The sequence below is a fragment of the Dufourea novaeangliae genome, unplaced genomic scaffold (genome assembly GCF_001272555.1).
Source record: "Dufourea novaeangliae isolate 0120121106 unplaced genomic scaffold, ASM127255v1 scaffold172, whole genome shotgun sequence".
NCBI classification, from domain to species: Eukaryota; Metazoa; Arthropoda; class Insecta; order Hymenoptera; family Halictidae; genus Dufourea; species Dufourea novaeangliae.
Genome location: NW_015374058.1, coordinates 593935 through 611801, shown reverse-complemented (window position 1 = coordinate 611801; position 17867 = coordinate 593935). Strand labels below are relative to the sequence as shown.

Sequence of the window (17867 nt, the reverse complement as noted above, 5' to 3'; positions counted from 1 at the left end):
ATTACAATATATCTACTGCTCAGCGAATCATTCTTAAAATTCAGGCTATCGTAGCTTTCGGATCTGATTAACTTTCATGATTAAGTTACTTGTTCAAGCCGAATTTTAAGACCAAATAAAATTATTGTACAATCGACCATTCTCATATTCTGTTCATCGACGCTACCATCGAATCGCGCATCTGCCAAGATTCGACTTCGTCCTTTACATGAGATCAGAATACATATGTATGTATATATATACGTTCGGGCGTAGTTACTACAAAACGTTTTTAAAAATGCAGTACATTTTTTCCTTGTATTACACACTCGACAAAATAATCGAAATTTTTTACAAAGTTTATTTACCACATTTCACTTCTTTTTCTTTTTTTACGATCGCATTTCTCCGTTTTACCAATGATCGGGGGACAATAAATAGGAAATATATGGAAAAAATGCATATCCGTAATCTTCCGAAAGATTCACGCGATCGAATTAAAAGATGTCACACGAGTTTTCCAATAATTTAGAGTTTCCTTCCTCATGTGGAGAGGTACAGACGATGATAATCATTCGCTCCGAACGCGCAATTACACTTCGGGCATTTCCGTTGCCGTGTTTCGTAACGCGTACGCAAACAGTCCCAACAGAACACGTGGAAGCATTTCGTCAACACTGCGTCCTTGCGTTTTACTTTGCAGGACGGACAAGTGAGAGTCTCTTTGTATTCTCGCAATTCTTCCGCCATCACTTCGTCCAAAGTCTCAGCTAGTTCTATCTTTTTCATTCTCTCGACTTTACGTCTCAATTGAGCAATCTCCTCCTGGAATAAAACGCAGCAATTACAAAATGAAATGGAAAAAGGCATATACAGGGTGTCCCAATATATCTTCGACTCCCAGAAATGAGGGGTTCTTGGGATGTTTTTCAAAAGTTGTGTCAAATCATCCAAGGAACCCCTTATTTCCAGGAGTCGAACCAATTTTGGGACATCCTGTATATAAACATTAGGGTCGGATACATTAGGAAAATCTTACCTGTAATCTTTTTGTTTTATACGCTTCCGCTTCCAGGGAACTTGTCTTCTCGGCCACAACTTGTTGCGCCTCTTTCATCTGGGAATGGTATTTTTCTAACAGTACACAAAAGATACGTATTAAAGCGCATTTCCATTTCGACGAATTTATAAAGTTCGTATATCGCTTACCAAGATGAAGCTTCAAATCAGCCGCGGACTGAGCACTCTCAATAGCTTTCCGTTTATGCATTTCCATTGCCTGTTGCCGCAACGCCAATTCCTTCTCGACCGTAGCCAAAGAGTTCTGTAAAAGACGTTCTTTCTCTTCTAATTTCCGAACAACCACATTGGCCGCTTCAACCTGCGTCGTGAGCGTAGAAACCTGTTCCTTTAACACGTCCTTCTCCTCTCTGGCTAATTTGTGCAGCTGATTACTCTTGATCCTTTCCGTCATCAGCTTGAAGTTAGCGTCGTCCTTTTCACGGAGCTGTTGTATCAATCGAGAATTCTGTTCTTGCATGTCTTCGAAAGCTTGACCGGTTACCTCCATTTCGTTTAAAAGAGCCTCCTCCTCCTGTAACCAGACGCAATTCTGTTCAGCGTTATTCACAGTTCAAGGTTTCAATCAAAGATGGGCTTTAAACAAAAGAAATTTAGGATTCGCCAGTGCAATAGGCGAATACTATTTTTTAATTTTATTATTGTTCATCGAACACTATTGATGCGTCATAAACTAACCTGCTTTTGAGATGCCACCTGACGCTGAAGCGTGTACGCCTGTTCCTCCAGTTTCTTGATCTTTATTTGCGCGTCCTCGTCTGCCAATTTTTTACGCTCCTCGCGTTTACTTTCCTAGAATGACGTCATAATTAATAGGAAGTTACGTGTTTTAAATTTAAAAAAAGGGGTAGTCTGCTTTACGCACTTGAATTTTCTTTATTTGCTGACGCAATTCTTCTAATTCCGCTCTTGTTTTTCGTTCCGCCGCCATCAGTTGTACTTTGTCTCTTTGCTCTTTACCAACACCTTTGTACATGTCTAATAGGAGCTTCATTTCTTTCATTTCATTCACAGCCTTCCTGCAATTAGAACGAAGACGTATAAACGATACAAGGAGACAAAGTGGACGGCAAAATTAATAACAGATTACAATGCTTCTCAATGAATCAATTTATTACCAGAGTTTGGTGACTTCGCAAAAGTTGTCACGTTAACTTGATCGAGGGTAAATCAATTTGTGAAAGTAATATGTGATAATAGAACCTCTGTCTATCGCGTGAATAAAGTGTAATAAAACACCATTCTAATGAATGGATGGAAGTATCATATGATCACCAAACTTAGTAACGATACAATTCATTGTACGTTAACATACTTGAGTTGTGCTTTCAGGTCTCTAACAAGCTCTGATTCAGCTACTTTTGTGTCTTTGGTGCGATGAGCAGTATCGCGATGTTCGGTCTTAACGTTCTCCTTCTTGATGTCCTTCTCGCGCTTTATATCTTTCTCCTTCTTCAGAGTTGGAGACGTTAAGGTCAGAGAATCTGGTGTACCTTTGTTTCCCTCCCCTTCTCCGACTTCAATAGTTTCAACCTCTTCTTCTCCTGATTCTCTTTTAATGGAAACTCCGCTCTCTTCTTTAATCTGCATTAGTAGAAATATGTAAAACCATTATTCTAAAAATTGTTTTTACATTATTCGATAAAATCTACGTATACACTTAAGTAAAGTTCAATGTTATTAAGACCTAATAACATTACCTGAAAACAGAATTTAACATAAAAAGAAGGTATGAGTTTGTACCTGTGTAGAACCTGGAAGAGAATTCGACGCGTCTTCTTCTTTTCCACTGCCATCTGAATTATTGCCTTCCTTATTTTCTTGAGACGTTTGCTGGCCTAGTTTGGCAGTCAGTTCTTCTATTTCTTTCTTAAACTGTAACAAATTATGGGCATCAGTAACAAATACTTTCATTCGATTAATTTAACGAAGTTCTTTCACAATCGTTTAATGCGATAAACATACCCTTGGTATTTCTGAAGACGCTTCTTTGTATTTTCGTTTGTAACGATGAACTTCACCTTTTAATTGTTGATTGTGATTCTGCAGGGACGTTATTAAATGCCTCATTTCTCTATTAATTGGTCCAGTCTGTTCGTTTGCCGCTAAATTTTGTTCGAATTCGATTCTTAACATTTCGTACTCCTTTCGTAATTGAGCTAGAACATCCTCGAGTTGTATACATTCTCCACGCAGTTTCTTTTGTGCCATCAATTCTTCGCTCTAAGCAGAGAACACCAATTAGATTCGTGCGACACAGAAATTATAAAAGGATACAATGTATATTAACACTTGCCTCCATCATTTCGATATGACGCAAGTGAGCGTTCTTGCTGGACTGTAATTGTTGCCGTGCATCATCCAACTGTGTTTTCAGTTGCATCGATTCGTTGTATAATACAGAGAATTGCGACTGTAAGCATTTATACTCAGTGGTCTCGACAATTACTGATTCTGGAAGTTGACGTATCTGGAAATACAAAATATATTTCGAAATAAAATCGAAAGTGAGACGTGACAACAACGTTAAGACTGATTCTGTTAATTTTACACGCGAGTACTTTCTAGTCAAATGTAAAGAAGTAAAACACAAGAAACGAGCAAAAGCAAGTGTAACATGAGTATTTATTGCACATGACAATAATTTACATTCTGCACCGTGCATAAAGATAATATATACAAAACCGAAAGAACTCACATCCATCTTTAATTTTTCTACTTCTTTCAATGTATCGCGATGCTGCTGATGCAGTTTATCCAATTCTTGTAACCTATTATTTGCTAGTTCCCTTGTCTCTTCTAGTTCTCTCTGAAGATCTTCAAGCTGCAGAACAAATGGTGAAATTAAATGTACTATTTGTTCTGTTAAGAATAGCCGAAAAGTACATACCTTTGTCTGTGAAACGCTCGACGCTACAAGGGTATTTGGTTTATTGCTACCCTTTTCATCAGTGCCATGTATTTGCTGAAATGCTTTTAGTTTTTCGATTGCTTCTCCAAGATGGTGTTCCAGTTTGTCATTACGTGCTCTCACTTTATTCAGTTCATACTGCAGATCATCCACTTGATTACGTAGCTCTGCAGCAAGTGTGTCTTTTCCTGTTATAGTATCTTGCAATTCTGACATCTAGGAGGCGATACACATTCATTAAGAAATTTCTAATTAATTGTTAATGAAGAAATAAGTCGAAATTACCTTCAGTGAAATAGTATGATATTTCTCGTGAAGTTGTATGTTTATTGCCTGAAGATTCCTATTTTCCATTTGTATCTCAGAATTTGCTCTACGCACCACTTCATCAATTTTAGGTGCCTCCTCTAAAATACAACAGTGTAGTTAATTTTTAATTCTGTATACCACTCTGTAAATATCACGGATAAATTTGTTAAGTCTTGTGTAAGGTATTAGTAATTTAACATTAACTCAAAGCTTCTACAATTGTGTTCCATCAAGTTAGAGCTATTTGTACTGTACAAGAAAAATAAAAATTACTTATTGAAATGAAAGCTTAGGATATGCCTACTGAATAAGGAAGGACACCAAGTGGTCGAAACGGTTGAATTACCTCCATCAAATTCCCCCTTCAGTGCCAGCATAATTTTCTCATTCCTTTGAGAAAGACGATCAAACGCCTGTACAACTTTGGAAACGGCACGTTTGGAGACTTGGACACGATTTGCTAATTTGTCATCCAACTCTTCTTTATCCCAAGAAGAGAGTTGCATGAGAAACGATGTTGTAGCTTCACTCTCATCTGTAATTGCAACCGATAACAAATAATAAGGTACATGTAATTGATCATTTAATACTTAGAATTAGTCAAATTAATGCAAGTTTATACTTTTATTTTCTGACTCATCGGCTGTTTCAGCATCAAATCTCTGAAGTAATACACGTATGTCCTCATTTAACTGGTTCCAATAACGATTGACAACATTCAGTACCGCGTCATCCTGCATCTGCCTTTTTTCCAACTGTTCAATTCTTTGCCTCAGTTCCGTCTCAATTCTGTGACGTTGTTCTAATCGCTAAGAACATTACAATAGAATAATAACAGAAACTAAAACTAATAGAAGAATGAGTTCACAATAAATGAAAAAAACAGATCAGAAAAATGAATATTCAATTCAATTAAGTAGCTTCCACAAGTGGTAAATATTTTTGATTCTGAAAAAACTAATATGTGTTAAAATTAAAGACTCATAAATCTAGACATTAAACAATACCGGGCACTTCTTATATAACAAATTTTTCAGTTCATTAAATGATTGATAATCACTTTCAAACGCTAAAACTATTACTGACCCTTCCAGTTATTAAAGACGAATAATTGTATGGTAACTTACGTTATTTAAAGTTGCAAAAAGCGATACCAATCGTAATAAAACGCGGCCAAAACGGTACATAAAAATAAAAGACCTTGGTGGCATCTTTTTTTCGACACTGCTATTTAAAATAGAACTCGTAAGTGTAAACATCTCACCTGGGCCAGTTTCTTATTTTGAAACTGTAGAACTTTCATGTCCATTTCTTCGAGGGTCGATATAGGCCCGATTAAAATCGGCTCGAATTGAACTTTTTTAATGGGCGGCTGGGAAGCCGAGTCCCCGCTGTCTGCGGGTCGCTTTGACATTTTGCGGCGGGCAGATCGTCCCTTCTGAAATCACTCAAAGTTAGAAAGCATCGTGAGGAAATCCTAACGTGACTGATCATTCGAAGCCCCTAAGATTTTTGTTATTGATCAAGTGAAATCTATACCTCGTAACGTGTACCAATACCTCCAGCGATCCTCTACACGAATACCTCTGCGTTTCTGTATCGCTATGTCATCATCTTTAGACGACGAGAACCTGTCGAAAAGAGCGCACTTTCGACAGATCTTTACATTTTATTAAAGACGATCGACAAAAAGTATATGACCGTAACGGAAGCCGCCATTGTGCACGGCGTTGCATACGCGGCAAATCAAAAAATGAGGCGAAAACATCGACGTTCGGCATAGACATTAAATTTACGTAGAGGTGGAACACAATTACGTGTTCTTACGAACCCCCATTTATATACAGCTCTTTACTTTTTTTTTATTATGCAATTTTGTAAAGATTTATTTGAATATGATTGTATTCGTATTAGCGATAAATAAATCTGAGGAATAATTGGTGCTAGCCAGAGTTGAGCCTTATTGGATAAAAGTGTCCAAAGAGATCCATGGCAACATCTATGAGAAAACGTTCAAATTATAAGCCAACGAGTGTCACATTCTTGCTGTTAGATGACAGTAACATATTCTTTCATAAAAAAATTCTTGAGACCCCTGTCGCTATCTAACAATGGAAGCGTAGTTATAATTAGCTTATAGCTTGGACGTTTTGAGGTAGATGTTGCTACCGCCTATTTTTTCGCGTTAAATTTGAAATTTTGTTCGATAGTTTATTACCGCATGATTCCAAGCGATCATTGATCTATTAATCTATTGCAAAGAAAGCAATTGTGCGAATAATATCAGTCAATTAGTATAATGGTCGCTTAATGCCTTTAGTAATTAAAATGTGTATAGTACTGAGTTTGAACCCGAAGCCCTATTTTTTTTACTTGGCCGAAAACATTCTTTATAAAACTGACGCTCTTAAATAATTAGTAGGTAATGTTAAATATAATATTATTGCTTATTTCGGTATAAGATATTTCACAGGTTACATGTGAAATTCAGTCAACGTTTCTATAGAAACCACCCCTTCCCAAATCGTCTGTACATATAGATCAAACCTACAAACCCGGTGGTTTAAAAGAACTATCTGGTCGGAAAGCCGAGAATTGAAAACTTCGTAAAATTAATAAAAAAACAACAGAGAAGTATCAAAATGATTAACAATCGTGCTTACGCTATAATTCCTCCACCTCCGCTGAAGTTTACATTAGACGAATGGCATCTTAACAATCGTCATAGGTATGTATGATATCATTTAGTTAAATGAAAAATTCAGAAATAGTTTTAATATAATGCTTGATCAATTTTGATCCATATTTTGCCTTGTATTAGTAACGTAGAGAATATGGTTAAGAAAGTGCACTTTCCGATATAGAGAAAAACAAATTTTACCGTGACTCAAAAATGACCGTTTTTCGTCTTTCGTTGTGACTTTTCGCTATCAAATTAATGGAATTAAAACCATAAAAAAAATAGCATAAAAAACGGAATTCACAAACTTAGAATAAGATGCCGTATCCTATATCTGTCCTGAACTCTTTATTGTCGATCGAATCAGGTATCGATGTTCCGAGGCTCAACAAGAATTAGCCGATCGACTTTTAACCGAGTCTCAACGAGTCTGCGAATTGAGTACTGAGAGAGCTAAAGGCAACAAAGAGGAGACAGACCACAGATTGAAGGAAAAGCTCGAGGACATTGAGTTCCGTAAAAAGGAACTGTTGCGTATAAGGAAGGAAGTTCTTCTTGAAACCGATGCTCTATTGACGTACAAGGAACGCATCATGGATGCGTTGTCCTCCGTTAGGAGGAACGCTCTTGTTATTTGCGAGAAATGTCTCATGTTCAGGTCGAACTACAATTACGAAAATAAATCATCCGATTGAAACATTGATTAAAAATATTTCGGGGTCGAAATATTTTAATCTAACGGTCGAATACTTAACTCTCACTGTGATTTCCTTCCAGGGAGCATAGGTTAGGAATCGATCTAGTTCGCGACGACGTCGAAAGGGAATTGTTGAAAGAATGCGAGGTAATCAAAGGCGCCGAAAATCTGCTGGTTCGAACTCTGGAGCAAACCCAAGAGCAGATTCGTAGGCTAAAAGCAACCCTCTACTATATGGATCACGATCTCGAGGATAAGGAGAACAACTTACGCATCGACAAGCGTAATTTGTCTCTAAAAGAAACCAGCTTGAATTTAAGCATATATCATGGTGTTTCACGGCTCGATGCGTCGTACGAAACTTTTCCATTGAATTCTCCTTTGTTTTACGTTGCCCGAAGACCGCATCGTTAATATTCGTTTTTCTGTCGCAGGACGATAGAATTGAACGAATGGGAGATGCAAACAAACGAGAACATTGTCGCCGCATCGAAGGAGATAAATAGCGCCAGGCCAATGCGCTGTTACATCGACACAATAATTAAACAGGCGATCGACGATTTGAACGAACAGAAGAACGCCACTGACGGGGCATTCAAACGGCGTATCGAGGAGACGAAGGAGGCAAAAACGAAATTAGAGTTACAACACTCCGAGGTGTGTTCTCTCTCCGTAACTCGATCGGATGTGTTTATTATTGATATGTTTCGATTTTTCCTTATTTCAGATAATGCGACAAGCGAACGAAATGACACAAAATGTCACCCGTATAGAGAAAGCAATCGCTGAGAAAGAATGCTACTTGGCTTTATCGCATACGAGACTCGGTAATCGATGTCAAAGACCCGGTCTAGAGCTCACGCGAGATCTAGTGGAAACTCAACTGGTCAAAGAAGTGTACGAACTTCGCGAGGTCGTGTCGAAACTACAAGCAACTATGTTCGAGGTTGGTACTCGGCTTCCACTAGGGGAAAAAGTAGTGTTGGGAAAGGGCCTCCTACCATGCTTATACCACTTGGTATTTGGAATTACTGAAATTTATGCCGAATTAACATTCGATTGAACATTTATTTCAGTACCTGGAATAAATTTACTAAGTGGTAGAAGACTTTTCTTCTACGCCGCTTTTTCCCCTAGCAGAAGCCGAATTTGCTCGCCAGTGTACAATAGAAATAAGACTATGAACTCTGGAACTCACTTATACCATTTCTGAAAATTAAAAACCATTTCGTGTTCTGTTGCGCCACTTGTTCCGACACCCTGCATATGCACAATGTGAACCGTGTTTTTTCCAAAGCATTACTGACATGTAATTAAATATTGCAGGCTCAGGCCTCATTGCGTTACTTACTGAAAACGCAAATCCAAATTGAGGAGGATATCAACATTAAAACGAATACTTTAAAGATCGACGAGGTCGATTGTATGACTCTCCGTCAGAGTATGGATTATCATGCATATTGAATCAATTCTGGGATTCTCTGTACGATCAAACAATGCATAATAAAATACAAGAAGTAATAAAATCAACCCTCAACATAATTGTGTTAACAGATTCCATTCTACCGCCAAAACGTACTCGAAAATATACATGCGCTGTCATCTACGGCAAAATATTCAACTATTAGTAATTTAGTACTCATTTCTTCTTATTAGATGACGCAGCTATGTTATTTTTTTGCGTGAAGGTGTATAACCCGCGCCGTGATGTGTGCATGTGTCGGCAAAATATTCAACTATTAGTAATTTAGTACTCATTTCTTCTTATTAGATGACGCAGCTATGCTATTTTTTTGCGTGAAGGTGTATAACCCGCGCCGTGATGTGTGCATGTTATGTATCCCTTGTGTGATTGGTGTCAAGTGGACAAGATTCGATAATTATGCCTAAGAAAATTAAATATTAATCAAAAACATCATTGAGAATATTTAAAAGAATAGACTGACACCATTGGAAAAAAAATAAGGGCACGATATAACACTGAGAATTTTCGAATTATTGAGCGAGGTGGACAATATTTTGACCGTCCTTCGGCTGACGTATAAACATAATTTCATGTGGATCTGTCTTCATGTTTCAGAACTAAATTGTGGTGAGCCATCTTATAACGTAACCAATGTAAAAATTGGTGCGGAACGAAATTCGGTCCTCTGCTATTATTTTCACGTTTGATCGAATGTATTGTGCACGTATTGCAATTTTGTTATGATCTAAAGACGAAAAGTGTCCTCGAATATTCGAAATAGAATTAAGTGAACATTCTCAAGGAATTCTCGGTAGTGACCCGAGTAACCTACTGTTAGGTTTCAACGCCGCACAATGGATTCCATTCCGAGAACACACGAAGGTTTGTTGTCGATCAAAATCTTTAGCAATTTAGGATTGCTTGTTTATCCTTTCCGTCATATTATTAAGTGTATTAACATTATATTTTTGGCAATTTGTAAAAAGTTACAAGTATTTGCGACTTCATTTGTGCGTTGTTAATTTTCTTGTTCACTGACATGCGTTAATAATTTACAGATATCGAAGCGCAAATAAGAGAGATACAATCAAAGAAGAAAGAGATACAAAATGCTTCAGCAGAGAAGGATCAAGTGGGTTTAGGAAAAACTGGTTTTTATGATCAAGACATCTATGACGGAAGTAATAATAAATATGAAGGGTATGTCACATCAATTGCAGCCAACGATGAAATTGAGGTAAGTTCATCACTTTTAAAATTTTTAGGTATATGGAAGCATAACAGCCTGGTACATTTAAGACGTGTAATTTTTTCAGGATGAAGACTATGAACCTACCACATTTAGCACTAATAAGAGACCAGGTTATAATGCACCAGCAGCATTGCTCAATGATGTTGCTCAGGTAACAAATTTACAACAGTTCATATGCAAACATATGTGTCTTATTTTGCTATTTCCAAGTTATGATTGCTTTTCTATTCTGGTAGTATTTAGTAGCTGTATACTTTTAAAGCTGTAAATGTAACTGTAATTCTCTGAAGTATAATATTAAAGTTAATCGACTCAATTTTAACAATATTGACACTGATGATATTTGTCATGTTCAGAGTGAAAAAGATTACGATCCATTTGCGGATAGACGACGACCCACCATAGCAGATAGGGAAGATGAATATAGACAAAAGAGGAGAAGAATGATAATATCTCCCGAACGTGTTGATCCGTTTGCAGAAGGTTGGTATTTTTTTTCCTTTTAAGTTCAGAATTATAAGAGTCGAACAGGTAATTAGATATTAAGTGTGTTTGCATATTATTATCCTTGTTGATATTTTGGGGCAATGTAACAAGCTACAACCACAAAAATTCTTATGTTGGTACAATGAAGTACAGTATTTGGGAACTCTTCTTTTGAATGTGAGAAATGTTGTGTATAATTGTATATTGATTATATTGCAACAAAATATATGCACAGTAAAGCTTTTATCACATCGAGTTTATATGATAATAAACTCGTATCACTTGTCATAAATATACTGCGGTATATTAAAGGAAAAAGTTAACCTAATTTTCATTGTAACAAAGCTTAATTTTACTCCCACAAAAATGCAATAGAATTTTTTTGAACAGTGTACAATATAAAGTCAGTGTAATGTATCAAGAATAAATTTGGTTCACTTTTTCATGTTAGGTCATGATATTAGCTACATAATTAAAAGGAAGGTATTACACAGAAACTTTACTAGTTCAATGCCAATATGATTTAATTCCTCTTCATAATACTATTTCCTTTCCTTTCTATCTTTATAAAGTAGAGTTCACAATGTTGCCAAAAAACAAGAGCATAAGTATCTATGAAGAATTTAATTTTATTTGTTCACCAAGATCACATTCTTTTAGTTTCCTCGATAATCTGTGAAATTGCTGTGAAGATTTTACTTTAAATTATTGATAGTGCATTTTATTTCATATATCATTAGACATCTTTGATCGTCTCTGTATGTTCTTGACAAATCGAAGTCTTTGCAGATAGACCCATATGAGACTGTATGTTATTTAAGTAAGCTAATGTATATATTAAACGAAGATATTAAATATGTTAATACTACAGCAAGCACCAACACTTGCAAGAATTGCTGTTAATTGAAAGAATAATTTATTACACAAACTGCAATCTGTGAACGAAAATATTTCATGTCTTTACGAATGTTTTAAAGACTTAGTATAATATTAATATGTTATGCTGTAGTATTTCTAGCTATAATAACCGAGGAAAATCGTAAAATTACAGTGTTTCGTTAGCTCTGATTCCGATCAAGCTTCAGAATTGTTGAACGAATCGGGTCTGTTTTCGTTTTACACGAACGAATTGTTTTAGATATTGCCTCAGTTATTGGTAGTTAATAGATTTAAGATTTCTTTTTACTCAGATTGTGGAAGCAATGTGAAGTAGAAAAAACTGGCTTGAATGAAGAGAGTGAATGCGATTCTTTCAAATACATACTAATGTGTACATTTTTTTCCAATCTTAGTGACGGTCTGCGCATTTGGAATCATCTGCTTACCGAGGATACTATGTCGAAGGTTAAGCGAGATTGAATTGTCACAGCGTTACATTCATGTCCTACAGATGATACAATGAGACTTTTCATGGTTACATTTTTAATTTTCGATATATTTTCTCTCGTCTTTTTCATCGTAGATTTGGTGTTTTTTTTCTTGTTTTATACTTTCATTCAGACCCACGTCCTTAAATTCTCATTGTATCATAGGTTTTTTTTCCGCGAGAACGTAAATATTGAAAAAAAAAAAAAAAAAAAAAAAAGAAAATAGTATGAATGGTCGGTGTGCAAATATTATTAATAACAAGAATGAGTTGATTTTTAGATGGCTAAAGTATTTTTCGATGTGGAAGACTTGAGCAGGACAGTGCTCCCTATGGCACCAAACTATCACGTACGTATGATATATGCCATCTACTGTTGCAGCTCTCTCAAACCCGTTGTTACGCATAATCTATTCTCTTACTTACCACTGGTCCCTATAACTAAGTAATCGTTGAACTGCTTTTGTTGTCGTTCGAATTAATGATATACCGCAACGTGGACACGAGAGTGAATTCAGTAGTTTACTTAGAATATACCCAAATATTCTAAGGGCATTTTATTGATAAATATACTATAATAAAATGACTAGGTATGTTCGGAAGTTTTTTGAAAGTTTGAGCATTTTTCGAACAATTGTCTAATGGTTGCGCTTTGCGTGACTTCTGATTCTTGATTACAGGTGGTAAGACTCCAGACATCGGTTCGAGAACGTACACAGAGATTATGCGGGAACAGTTACTCAAAGGAGAAGAAACAGAGGTAATGTCTGAATTCATCGTTGCGTTTCCTTGTTCGTTCTTCGTCGAGTAATACAAACATTCGTACAATTATGTTTCCGTCTGTCTACAGTTAAGAAAGAAATTGGCAGAGAAAGCGAAAGAGGGAACGTTAAAAGCAAACGGTGAACCGAAACCGGCACCGAAAAAGAGAGGTCGTTGGGATCAAACGGACGATGCTCCGACACCTAAGAAAGCATCTGGCGCCACTGCAACACCAACGTCCTGGGATAACGCAGACGTAAGTAAATAAGGAATTCTTAACCCAGCGCTGGTGTGGTGGGGAAATGTAACGAAAGTGATAAGGTGGGATCCTACAGACGCACCCAAATAATGTAATGTATTATAGAAATCTATCTCTTTTTATTCAATATTAGATTACGTATTACTTAAATTTTCATTCAAAGGTGACACCGGCTGCAATCAGATGGGACGAAACACCTGGTCACGGTAAAGGCGGAGAAACTCCTGGTGCAACACCAGGCGTAAGTACTCGAATGTGGGATGCTACACCAGGACACGCAACGCCTGGTGCAGCCACTCCCGGTAGAGAAACGCCGTCTCATGAGAAAACAGTTTCGAGCCGTAGAAATCGTTGGGATGAAACACCGAAAACTGAACGCGGTGAGTGTGCCCATTGAAATGTTGCATGTTAACAACGCGTTAAAGAGTCAAATTAAAGAATGTTGTATTTAAAAAAACAAAACAAAATTACAGAGACACCTGGGCACAGTAGCGGTTGGGCCGAGACACCGAGAACCGATCGTGTGGCGGGTGATTTGATTCAGGAAACCCCTACACCGTCCGCTAGTAAACGACGAAGTCGATGGGACGAAACGCCGTCGAATCAAACGCCTGGATCGATGACACCGCAAACTCCAGCAACACCTCTTACAACGCCCCATCAGACCTCGATTTTAACACCCAGCGGAGTGACGCCAACGGGTCCGAAAGCGATGGGACTGGCTACGCCAACGCCCGGCCATTTAATGTCTATGACACCGGAACAGCTTCAGGCGTATCGTTGGGAACGTGAAATCGACGAGAGAAACAGACCCCTTTCGGACGATGAATTGGATGCCCTGTTTCCACCTGGATACAAAGTTCTGCAGCCACCGGCGGGTTACATTCCGATACGTACACCCGCGAGGAAGCTCACCGCGACGCCCACTCCGATAGCCGGCACTCCCCAAGGGTTCTTCATTCAAACGGAGGACAAGACTGCGAAATTCGTAGACAATCAACCGAAGGGAAATCTTCCTTTCATGAAGCCGGAGGACGCACAGTATTTCGATAAATTGCTGGTCGACGTGGACGAGGAGACGCTTAGCCCCGAGGAACAGAAAGAGAGGAAGATCATGAAGCTACTTTTGAAAATTAAAAATGGCACACCACCGATGAGAAAGGCGGCTTTAAGACAGATCACTGACAAGGCAAGGGAATTCGGCGCCGGACCGTTATTTAATCAAATACTTCCCCTTCTAATGTCTCCTACGCTGGAAGATCAAGAACGGCATCTTCTGGTGAAGGTCATTGACCGTATTCTGTATAAATTGGATGACTTGGTCAGGCCTTATGTACATAAAATTTTGGTCGTAATCGAACCTCTGCTTATCGACGAAGATTACTATGCTCGTGTAGAGGGTCGAGAAATAATATCGAATCTGGCGAAAGCCGCCGGATTAGCGACGATGATCTCTACAATGAGACCGGATATCGACAATATCGACGAGTACGTACGTAACACGACAGCAAGAGCGTTCGCTGTTGTGGCTTCAGCGTTGGGCATCCCCTCGTTACTCCCGTTCCTAAAGGCCGTATGCCGTAGTAAAAAATCATGGCAAGCTCGTCACACGGGTATCAAAATAGTCCAACAAATCGCTATTCTGATGGGATGTGCCATACTGCCGCATCTGAAGAGTTTAGTCGAAATTATAGAACACGGTAATTCCGATTATTACAAGTCCTTAAATTGTTATTGTACCGTGGACAATATGGATGTGTTATTCAATGGATATTATTGACAATTACAGGTTTAGTCGACGAGCAACAAAAAGTTCGTACTATTACTGCTCTGGCTATTGCTGCGTTGGCTGAAGCAGCGACGCCATATGGTATCGAAAGCTTTGATTCTGTTTTGAAACCACTGTGGAAAGGTATTCGCACGCATAGAGGGAAAGGTCTAGCTGCGTTCTTGAAAGCCATCGGGTATTTAATTCCTCTTATGGACGCCGAATATGCGAATTACTATACTCGTGAAGTGATGTTGATTCTTATACGTGAGTTTCAGTCTCCTGACGAAGAAATGAAGAAGATTGTTTTGAAGGTAAATAAACTATAACTGGCAGCAACGATTTTCCGATCAAACGTATTAACTTACATATATTACGATTAATTATTCGTAACAGGTAGTGAAACAATGTTGTGGAACAGATGGTGTGGAAGCACAATACATCAAGGATGAAATCCTTCCGCATTTCTTCAAGCATTTCTGGAATCATCGTATGGCGTTGGATCGTAGGAATTACAGACAGGTATGTATTCGATATCTAAGCAACGTACAATGATCCTGCATGTGACAATAATAAATGTCAACTTTATAGCTCGTGGACACGACAGTGGAAATCGCAAACAAAGTCGGTGCTTCGGAGATCATAAACCGTGTGGTGGACGATTTAAAAGACGAAAATGAACAATATAGGAAGATGGTTATGGAAACCATTGAAAAAATAATGGGCAATTTGGGGGCAGCGGATGTTGACTCCCGTTTGGAAGAACAGCTCATAGACGGTATACTATATGCGTTCCAGGAACAGACAACAGAGGTTTGTAATGTTTCGTTTAGTAAGAATTTAGCAATTAACGTACAGACTGCGAATGATTTTATCTTATTACAGGACGTTGTTATGCTTAATGGTTTCGGTACCATTGTGAACACATTAGGGAAAAGGGTGAAAGCGTATCTGCCACAAATATGCGGTACAATATTGTGGAGATTGAACAATAAATCGGCCAAAGTAAGACAACAAGCTGCTGATTTGATTTCACGTATTGCAGTGGTCATGAAGACTTGCCAGGAGGTGAACTTCCTTCTAATTTTTTATTTAGCGTGTCCTAGAACTCCCGGGGCAAACGTACAAGAGCTATTACTATTAGACATTAATAATATGTTTGTATTTTGGTAACAGGAGAAACTGATGGGTCACTTGGGCGTTGTTCTCTATGAATATTTAGGAGAAGAATACCCCGAAGTATTAGGTAGCATTTTGGGTGCATTGAAAGCTATTGTTAATGTTATAGGAATGACAAAAATGACCCCACCGATTAAAGATTTGCTGCCGCGACTTACTCCTATATTGAAAAACAGACACGAGAAGGTTGGTGTCATTCGTGTTTTCTGTACAATAATTATATCCAAATTTTTCATGTATCTTGCAGCTGTATGAACATCATTTTCAATATATCTTCTTTCAGGTACAAGAAAACTGTATTGACCTAGTAGGTAGAATCGCGGATAGAGGGCCTGAATATGTATCTGCCAGGGAATGGATGAGAATATGTTTCGAACTTTTGGAACTGCTGAAAGCTCACAAGAAAGCAATTAGGAGAGCCACAGTCAACACCTTTGGCTACATTGCAAAAGCGATAGGGTATTTATATGCTGTTCTGAAACATTGTTCAAGCTTGAACGATATTTTACATGTATTCGTGTTTTGTCTGCAGACCTCACGATGTGTTAGCAACTTTGTTAAACAATTTAAAAGTACAAGAACGTCAGAATCGTGTATGTACTACAGTAGCGATAGCTATTGTTGCCGAAACCTGTAGTCCATTCACGGTGCTTCCTGCGCTAATGAATGAATATAGAGTACCAGAATTAAACGTGCAGAACGGTGTACTAAAGTCTTTATCCTTCTTATTTGAGTACATTGGGGAAATGGGCAAGGATTACATATATGCTGTTAGTCCGTTGTTAGAAGACGCGCTAATGGACAGGTAAGGAGTAATATATTATTTTCAATGGGAAATTATGACCAAGTGATTTCACATTGAAATTGGTTTTTTTTTTCTTTTTACAGAGATTTAGTACACAGGCAGACAGCCTGTGCCGCGATTAAACATATGGCACTGGGTGTTTATGGATTCGGGTGTGAAGATGCATTGATACATTTACTGAATCATGTATGGCCAAATGTTTTTGAAACATCGCCACATTTAGTACAAGCATTTATGGATGCTGTGGATGGTTTACGTGTCGCTCTTGGACCAATTAAAATATTGCAATACACTTTACAGGTATGTGACTTGTAGAATTGTTAGGTTAAATCATAAATATTTCTAATACGAAGTCAATCAGGAACTCGAAGAAAGTGGCTGGAGAAGAAAAGATAAATTTTTATTATATGAATTGTATTGTTTTGTAAATTGCAGGGATTATTCCATCCAGCACGAAAAGTACGTGATGTATATTGGAAAATTTATAATTCTCTTTATATAGGTGGACAGGATGCTCTCGTAGCTGGTTATCCTCGTATCATGAATGATCCAAAGAATCAGTATATTAGATACGAACTAGACTATGTTTTGTAATAATTTAATTATATGTAAAAGATATGTATCATACATTTATATAATCTACACGACAGGATTAGCATAATTCGCTTATTATTGTTTACAAACATCAGCTGAATAGTTGTATATTACGTGACACATGAAATAGACGCTACGGTAGATCTTTGAATCTATTTATTTCTTTGACTTCTTTAAACAAGTTGTACGTAAATCTTGTTCAATTAAAAATTAAATCTAATTACAGACTTACTTCAGGAGAAATACGTGTCAGTTCTTATATGAATAAAATGTTT

At 37.6% G+C, this 17867-nt stretch overlaps 3 protein-coding genes across 4 annotated transcripts; 2 read left to right on the top strand and 1 right to left on the bottom strand.

Annotated features, from left to right (window-relative positions):
- Positions 1-205: 205 nt before the first annotated feature.
- Positions 206-6013, bottom strand: LOC107190047 (E3 ubiquitin-protein ligase Bre1). Its single transcript, XM_015578770.1, has 16 exons — positions 5819-6013; positions 5544-5717; positions 4902-5088; positions 4626-4814; positions 4256-4377; positions 3950-4186; positions 3758-3883; positions 3356-3529; positions 3025-3282; positions 2803-2934; positions 2375-2643; positions 1925-2078; positions 1738-1851; positions 1189-1573; positions 1019-1113; positions 206-804 (listed from the first exon to the last, which is right to left on the bottom strand). Exons 2-16 carry the CDS (start codon positions 5691-5693, stop codon positions 523-525), a joined length of 2874 nt encoding a protein of 957 aa, XP_015434256.1. The 5' UTR covers positions 5694-5717; positions 5819-6013; the 3' UTR covers positions 206-522.
- A 908-nt stretch (positions 6014-6921) lies between these two features.
- On the top strand, positions 6922-9120 carry LOC107190018 (tektin-1). The gene is made up of 6 exons (XM_015578734.1): positions 6922-7007; positions 7327-7617; positions 7737-8009; positions 8091-8313; positions 8384-8602; positions 8983-9120. The coding sequence occupies exons 1-6, from the start codon at positions 6922-6924 to the stop codon at positions 9118-9120; spliced, it is 1230 nt and encodes a 409-aa protein (XP_015434220.1).
- A 648-nt stretch (positions 9121-9768) lies between these two features.
- On the top strand, positions 9769-17826 carry LOC107190043 (splicing factor 3B subunit 1). 2 transcript variants are annotated; one of them, XM_015578764.1, is made up of 17 exons: positions 9769-10003; positions 10180-10358; positions 10438-10524; positions 10730-10856; positions 12906-12985; positions 13076-13243; positions 13410-13626; positions 13720-14946; positions 15036-15328; positions 15411-15536; positions 15606-15827; positions 15900-16082; positions 16191-16379; positions 16477-16652; positions 16726-16998; positions 17082-17298; positions 17434-17826. In XM_015578764.1, the coding sequence occupies exons 1-17, from the start codon at positions 9976-9978 to the stop codon at positions 17590-17592; spliced, it is 3951 nt and encodes a 1316-aa protein (XP_015434250.1). In that variant the 5' UTR covers positions 9769-9975; the 3' UTR covers positions 17593-17826. The 2 variants fall into 2 exon arrangements, with proteins under 2 accessions (XP_015434250.1, XP_015434251.1); XM_015578765.1 differs by lacking the exons at positions 9769-10003; positions 10180-10358; positions 10438-10524; positions 10730-10856 and adding an exon at positions 12166-12575.
- The last annotated feature ends 41 nt before the right edge of the window (positions 17827-17867 follow it).

What these genes read in the sequence shown, in the direction of transcription:
- LOC107190047 (XM_015578770.1), bottom strand. Translation starts at nt 5,693, where the DNA reads ATGTCAAAGCGACCCGCAGACAGCGGGGACTCGGCTTCCCAGCCGCCC. An exon ending in TAGAAAAATTAAAGATGGAT is followed by an intron (nt 3,530 to 3,757) that starts GTGAGTTCTTTC and finishes TTGTATTTCCAG; the next exon opens with ATACGTCAACTTCCAGAATC. An exon ending in AGCAAATAAAGAAAATTCAA is followed by an intron (nt 1,852 to 1,924) that starts GTGCGTAAAGCA and finishes ACGTCATTCTAG; the next exon opens with GAAAGTAAACGCGAGGAGCG.
- LOC107190018 (XM_015578734.1), top strand. Translation starts at nt 6,922, where the DNA reads ATGATTAACAATCGTGCTTACGCTATAATTCCTCCACCTCCGCTGAAG. An exon ending in CATCTTAACAATCGTCATAG is followed by an intron (nt 7,008 to 7,326) that starts GTATGTATGATA and finishes CGATCGAATCAG; the next exon opens with GTATCGATGTTCCGAGGCTC. An exon ending in GTTTCACGGCTCGATGCGTC is followed by an intron (nt 8,010 to 8,090) that starts GTACGAAACTTT and finishes TTTCTGTCGCAG; the next exon opens with GACGATAGAATTGAACGAAT.
- LOC107190043 (XM_015578764.1), top strand. Translation starts at nt 9,976, where the DNA reads ATGGATTCCATTCCGAGAACACACGAAG. An exon ending in CATTCCGAGAACACACGAAG is followed by an intron (nt 10,004 to 10,179) that starts GTTTGTTGTCGA and finishes AATAATTTACAG; the next exon opens with ATATCGAAGCGCAAATAAGA. An exon ending in ATCGTAGGAATTACAGACAG is followed by an intron (nt 15,537 to 15,605) that starts GTATGTATTCGA and finishes TCAACTTTATAG; the next exon opens with CTCGTGGACACGACAGTGGA.